The sequence below is a fragment of the Tarenaya hassleriana genome, unplaced genomic scaffold (genome assembly GCF_000463585.1).
Source record: "Tarenaya hassleriana unplaced genomic scaffold, ASM46358v1 Cleome23, whole genome shotgun sequence".
NCBI lineage: Eukaryota > Viridiplantae > Streptophyta > Magnoliopsida > Brassicales > Cleomaceae > Tarenaya > Tarenaya hassleriana.
The window spans coordinates 1052390-1059233 of NW_010965625.1; the positions used below are offsets into that span (position 1 = coordinate 1052390).

Sequence of the window (6844 nt, forward strand, 5' to 3'; positions counted from 1 at the left end):
CTGATTTGAATCGCATATAAAATATAATTAACAAACTTACTCTAAAATATTAGAAAATGATTTAAATACCAATAAAATATAATTAAAATTTCTTGTTATAAATTTATATTTTACATGAAACACTTATTCGTGTATATATATATATATATTTGGAAAAAATATTTGGTTATTTAATCGTATATTCCTCAATAAGATAAAATTGTACATTTATCCTGCCAAAAAGAGAGAAATTGCATATTTGTCAAGAAATACTTCATTAATACTGGCCCATGGGCTAAATGTCAAAATTTTAACTAGCCCTTATATGGGCCGTATTATAGTTACTGGGCAAATTAGAATAAAATGGAAATAACGTAGACTTAATACCACGCCGCACTAGTAGCGCGTTCTACCACGCGCATGATTTTGATGGAGTCGCACATTTTCATTGATATGTTTCTCTTCTTAGGGGTGTGAAAAAAGCTTGAGGTCCGTTACTCAGTCTGAATCCGGTCCAAAAATTGACGGGTTTGGGTATGAATAATTGAAGTCCGATCATTTATCGGGTCAGTCTGGTCTGACCCGTTGACCCGATAAAATTTTAAGTATATAATATATATATAGAGATAAATATATACATACATAAATATATAAATATATTCATTCACTAAATCATATATATATAATAGAGAATTATAAAAAAAATGAAAAACTTATTTAATATTAAATAATTTAAGATATAATATTTTAATAACTTAATGTATATAAAATTATAATATCATTAGTATTGAATTTTTACTAGGATTAAAAAAATATAACAATTTAATATTTAAATAAACTTTATTATTATATAAAAATTTGAAATTTTGAGTTTTAATTTCTCTTAAATCAAAATATATATTAATAAACGCTTTTTATCAATATATATATATGCTATTTTTTTATTTGGATGATTTTTTATTTATATTTTTATGGTTTATTTTTTTTGTTAATTTTTTTTGAAAGTTCAAATCCGAAACCCGGCCAAAATCTGAAAAAAAGTCTATAAAATCTTAATGGTTTGTGAGGAAGATTGATCCGATTCAACATTCTTACTTGGTTCAGTATTCGTTTGTAGCTCTCGAGCTTCTTTGAGTTGTATTCGATTCCCACCAACTCCCTTGGAAACGAACTCTCTTTCCATGAAAACATCATTCCAAACAATAAACAATGTATTCTTGTATGGATTGCAGAAGTAGTATACCCATTCTTTTCTTCAAGGTATCTAACAAACAAATTGTTGGGTTTCGGTCAAATTAGAAAATAAACAACGAAATTGGATTTTAAAACTTTTTCGAAAACCTTTGCCAATAGATATATGTTACAATCACTTCGATGAATAGAAAACTAAAATTTTCGTTGAGTTCGAATTCCTTAACTTTCATAAGTGGTAGTAGTCTCTATATCGTAGTCCATGCGGGGCAGTAGATCTGTTAGAATTCATAAGAAACTTTTTCCTTCGATGAGCAAGAAAAGAAAGAAGACAGAAAACCCTAGATCTAGGTATCTAAGGTGACGAGCAAAATAAATAAATGTGTATTTCGGGATTAGGGTTGTATTTATAAGCTCTTGATTATGTTAAAAACGTTTTTTTTAATCTAATTCATCTAGACCGACCCACGATCATTAATTCTTTGGTCCAGTTCAAAAGTCCAACTGGGTTCTGAGTGTAACGCGATAATGCAGATTTAGATAACTTCTCGATACCATATAAATTGGGTACTATGTCAATCATTCGTGATTTGTGTGATTTATGCGTAATTGTGACTCTCATACTCCTCTCCATCTAGAAGAAACTCAATGTGGATGAGTTCAATCCACGAGAATGGTCTCGAAGCTGACTGACGGATCGATCAAACATCCCTTGAACATCCTAGAGGATATATCTCTTAAGATATATAAGTTATATACCTACCGATTTTGTGCTACTTGATATGGATGTAGATAGGCACACGCACGCCTATTATTTTTTACCGTCTGATCTTGATAACACCGAATATTATATATAGTCATCCTTGTACATAAGAGCCGTCTCACGGTGAATTAAATTTATCTCGATAATAAATTTTTCTAGATCCTATGACTAAGGGCTTCTACGCATGGATCTACCTAAGGATGTATGGTAGGTTTGGTCGGTCACTGTGATTTGCCCACAAATTTTGAGTGACCATAGTGTTAGGTTGTTTCCCCTCCATTAGCCCCATCAGCTCATGTGATGCTTCCCCACATAGCATCCGACTTCCGGCTAAGGCAGGCACAACTACGAGTCTCTGTCTTGTCTCCTACATTACTTTCTTTGTGTACTGTTATATGCTTTTATTATGTATATTTGATTTTTATTTCACAACATGAATTTTGATTCTACTGCTCCTGCTCACCTTAGTATGACCCGACAAAGGCAAAAGTTGGCCTATCGTTTACGGCATCCCACTCCTCGAAAACACCATTTGAGGTTCATTAATATTAACTGCGGGTAGCCGTTTTGGTTTAGATATATAGAAATGAATGCTAATGGAATTTTAAAATAATTCTAAAAAATCGAATTAAAATCTATTCGTGAAACGAGTAATTTTTTTAAAATAATAATCGAATCCAAATAGAAATCAAACAGCACCAAAATCGATATAAAATTATACCCATGATAGATTTGTTTTCTAACACTAATATTTCAAGTAAAAGTGTTGTATTGTAGTGAGGGAGTAAGGGATTTATATCGCTCATGAGAAGATAAAAGCAAAATCTTTAACTAGGAGATTCTAAAGCCTAAACTCAAATAAAAAACTACAAAAATAAAAAATAAAAAAAAATCTTGAAACTATAAAAAAAACTATTTTATAAAGACGTTTTAGATGAATTATTTTACTTAAAAATTTTCCAAAAAATAATTCAATGATACTCGGGGTTTTGATTTGGCTTCTTTAAGGCTGTTTGCTATTCCGGTGGAAATAAGACACCATGGAGTAAGACAGTGTACCTAAAACATATGATCCGAGGGACACCATTGTCCTCTCCGAGTCTCCGACACCAAGACAACGGATAACGACCGTACAATTGTTTAGGGTTTTTTAGGGTTATATGGCCCTATTCTTTGTTTGTAGGCCCTTTGTGCATAGGCCCTTTTTTTTTATATCCGTAAATATTCCTCATATATATATATATGAATCAATGATTATACAAGTTTTGTTAGTGGCGATGAGCCATTACAACAAACTGAAGTAAGACAATAAACTCAGGTTAATACAAAGTAAACGGACTATAGAGCTTCAAAATACCGAAACCAGTATGTGAGCAACGAATCTTCAGTAACTGTAGGTCTCCATTCAGCTCGGATGCTTGATAGATGTATAGGCCCTTTTCACATTTAAACATATAAAAATGTGACAACACTCGGTCTTCAAGGGGTATACATGGACCATATCCATTGTGCTCAGAAGTGGCTTTGCTGAAAGATAAAAAAAAAGGTTGCATTTACATATTTTTATTTTGGGATATTATATTACTAGAATCCATATGACGTGGGACTACGCAACGTACCAACTTGACATCGCTTCTATTCATAGAGACAAATGAATTCGGAAACCAATTTGCTTAACTTCATAACCCTATCATATTACCCCCAAAAAGGGTTGTAGATTTCATTGCATTGGATTTTGTATTGCTTTATATCCTAGAATTTTGAGACCACCAAAAGCACACCGAAATAGAAAAAAAAAAGTGAAGTCCCTTGTCATAATGGCTTAGAGTGTAAAGAGATCAAATGTATAAGAGACGACAACAATAGTTTTTTTTGGTCAAACTGTAAATTTATATATATATATATATACACACACGTTGTTAAAGTATATAACAAAGTTTAGGTTACATCAAGATGAAATCATCACCAGCCAATTAAAAATCATAACCAATCAAAGTAACGGAATCAAATACTAATTAAGTGGGGAATTGGTCAGAGTAGGAACCGCCAAATCAATATGTAGAGATGATACTTTACGTGGAAAATGTCTCTTTGAATGATCTCATTAGTACAAAAGGTGGGCAATACCAAAACAACGAAACTTATTAAGCTCGACCTTTTCCCTTCCTTTTGAGGCCCTTCTTGACCACTGAGAAGTTTGTAAGGATTTTGGAGGCAACAGTCATTCGTGAGCGCAGTAAATGTTGAGCTTCCTGCACTAATTCATCCTCAGAGTAAGAATCAAATACGTAGGTTGTTTTGATACTTCGAGTTCGTTTCTCTTTTTCCTTGGCTTGGGAACATGATACGGGAGAGTTAGGCGATGGATCATAATTTATGGGTTAATTAATAGCTAATGGAGTATTCCGAGTGTAAGTTATGGACAAAGGTGGAGGGTGAGGTGAGGAGGGTGTTGATTAGTGGGTTAAGTGACGGGAGGAGGGTCAGGGGTTATGAGATGGAGATGGAAGGGGACAGTTTGAGAGTTGTTGTGATACAATAGCTACTTGGGTTTTGAGAGGAGCACTTTCTTGGGATTTAACGGGAGTATCTGCGAGGATAGATTTGTCCCTTGATGAGAACACAGGCAGTGGGGACGTCAGGGGTTTAGAGCCAGTTGGGGCAAGGGCAACTGAATCCAACTTAGGGGAAGGACAACTCGAAGCCTTGTGTCCGAATTTATGACATTGAGGGCACCGGGGAGGGAGCCATGAGTAGGCAACATTTACTCTGACGATAACACCCCTATCATCCTCAACCTCCACCGCCTCAGGCAAAGGAGCTCCGAGTTGAACCTCAATTTTGACCCTAGACTCTCCTATATTCAGGTGGCCGAGCCTCATCTTCTCCGTATGCAGTGATTCTCTAACACCACTAGCGATGTAGCTGATACCTTTCAAGGAGTACATCTCAACAGAAATATTCTTGAGAGTGATCCATATTGGAGTCAAGGTAAGCACCGATTGCCGAAGAGATGACGTAGGCGTCCATTCTGAAAGAATGAACATGACATCCCCGCATACCAGATTCTGACTTCCAAAACCTACTCACGAGTAGCAAGGTCTGGCACGTGGAAAAGGCAGGAGGAGTCACTGACTCGCCTAACCAGTATACGAGCTTTCCTTCCCGATATAGGGTTAAGAGATTGAAAGATCTTGGAACTTGAATGAGCAAGGCCATAAAAATGACCAATTAGATTACCTAACCAAGCTATGGAGGCCTCAAGGAGAACAAATCCAAGGACTTGGACCCTGGGAGTACCATCCTCTGCATATGTGTGGGTAGTGACGCGAGAAAGGTTATGGGAAGGAGGTTTAAGCCTCTGGACCCAAGAAAAATTAAGTTTACTCCAAGCTGAAGATGTATGGTCACCGGGAATAGAAGAAGGGTCTAGAGTGGGGGACATGACTTTCCCCGAGCTAGGGGTGGATGGAGTAGGATTCAACGAGTTGCAGGGGGAATGAGAAGAGGAAAATCATGGGGAAGAAAAATATCAGGGTTAGGCAGGGATGTAGCCGATTGAGTAAACAAGGGAAGTCTGATGAGTTTACAAGAGATCTTGGATGGGAGCTTCTATGGAATAAAATCAGCGGGAGGGGGAGAGTGTAAGCAAATGAAGAAGACGAAGAAGTATAAGTAGAAGAAGAAGAGGTCGTGGGGGAGATAGAAACAAAAAGGGAGTAGGGTAGCAAGGGGGCATGTGAGGAAAACAAGCGTAGTGTTTTCCTCCACCTTTTCTTTCATTTTTTTTTTCACGGGGTGTTACATTTAGTCGATTCTTAACTTTACCACATAAGTCTTTGTGATCGACTCTGGTACTAAGACATCTGTATACTTGCAGATGTGTTGTGTTTCGGATTACAAATTTAAGATTCGTCACGCAAGTGATCAACCGCTCATGACTGTGCAAGTCCCCGTTGATTAAAATGTGAAATTAGCTCGGTAGCCAACAAGACATTTTCGAGGATGGAACGATCTTGTATGAAAGTTTTCTGGTTAGCGAAGTACAACTTGCGGGAGAAAGAGTTTCAGTTTCCTCGCCAAAAGCCTTTGAGATGATCTTGTATGTGATGTTGTAGCACGAGATTGACCTGAAGTTTTTATGATGCTTCATCGATTGTAATTCTCCCAACTTCATCCTCGCTTTTGCTTTATTTTGGAGGTAACTCAGTGTAATGGGACAACATACATATATATATATAAAATTTACCGTTTACAAAAAAAAAAAAAAAAAAAATCGTTGACCGCTGCAACCAACTCACCCTTTACGACCATCCCATCAAGCAATGAAAACATCACTCGAATAACAAGTTAAATTCGGGTCAGAATTACCCAAAATGTTTTAACCCGACATCACTTGGTAAGACAACAAATGGCGTTGGTAGCTTGTCTCAAAATCATCACATGGTGGAATTTGTATTTTGATCTCTCTAACTTTTGCCATTTTCCTTCAAGAAAATATTTAAAATAGGAAACAAGAGGGAATGGAAAAAGCCAAATAAAATAAGGGGTTATCTCAATAAATAAATAATTTTTTATGTTTTACATTGGGCTTTAGGAATATATATCTCAAGTTTAATTATGATTATTATTTATATTCTTTCGGGGTTTGGTCAATTTTTGTTTTATAAAACTGTATCATTTCGTGTTTTTTTTATTTGTCTTCTCTTTGTTTTTAAAACAGTATGTTTCAGATTCGATGTTTTTATTAAAAAAAATTAGCATAATTTTTTTTTATAAAAAATCGTTTTCATTCACAAGTTTCATTTATTTTTATATTCATGTTGGGTCAGTTTAAGTTATGCTCTGTTTTTTTTTTGGTTCTGGTCTCACTTTGAGGAGTTGGAGGAACAATATTGAATATGGTGACCA

At 35.5% G+C, this 6844-nt stretch overlaps 1 protein-coding gene across 1 annotated transcript; it reads right to left on the minus strand.

The window, feature by feature from the left end:
* Positions 1–4416: 4416 nt before the first annotated feature.
* Positions 4417–5378, minus strand: LOC104815413. Its single transcript, XM_010543796.2, has 2 exons — positions 5024–5378; positions 4417–4964 (listed from the first exon to the last, which is right to left on the minus strand). The coding sequence occupies exons 1-2, from the start codon at positions 5376–5378 to the stop codon at positions 4417–4419; spliced, it is 903 nt and encodes a 300-aa protein (XP_010542098.2).
* Between the last annotated feature and the right edge of the window lie 1466 nt (positions 5379–6844).

Excerpts from the sequence above, each read along its gene's own strand:
- LOC104815413 (XM_010543796.2), bottom strand. The coding sequence starts at position 5,378 with ATGTCCCCCACTCTAGACCCTTCTTCTATTCCCGGTGACCATACATCT. Across the intron at positions 4,965-5,023 it reads CGTGCCAGACCTTGCTACTC|AATGGACGCCTACGTCATCT; the intron begins GTGAGTAGGTTT and ends TCATTCTTTCAG.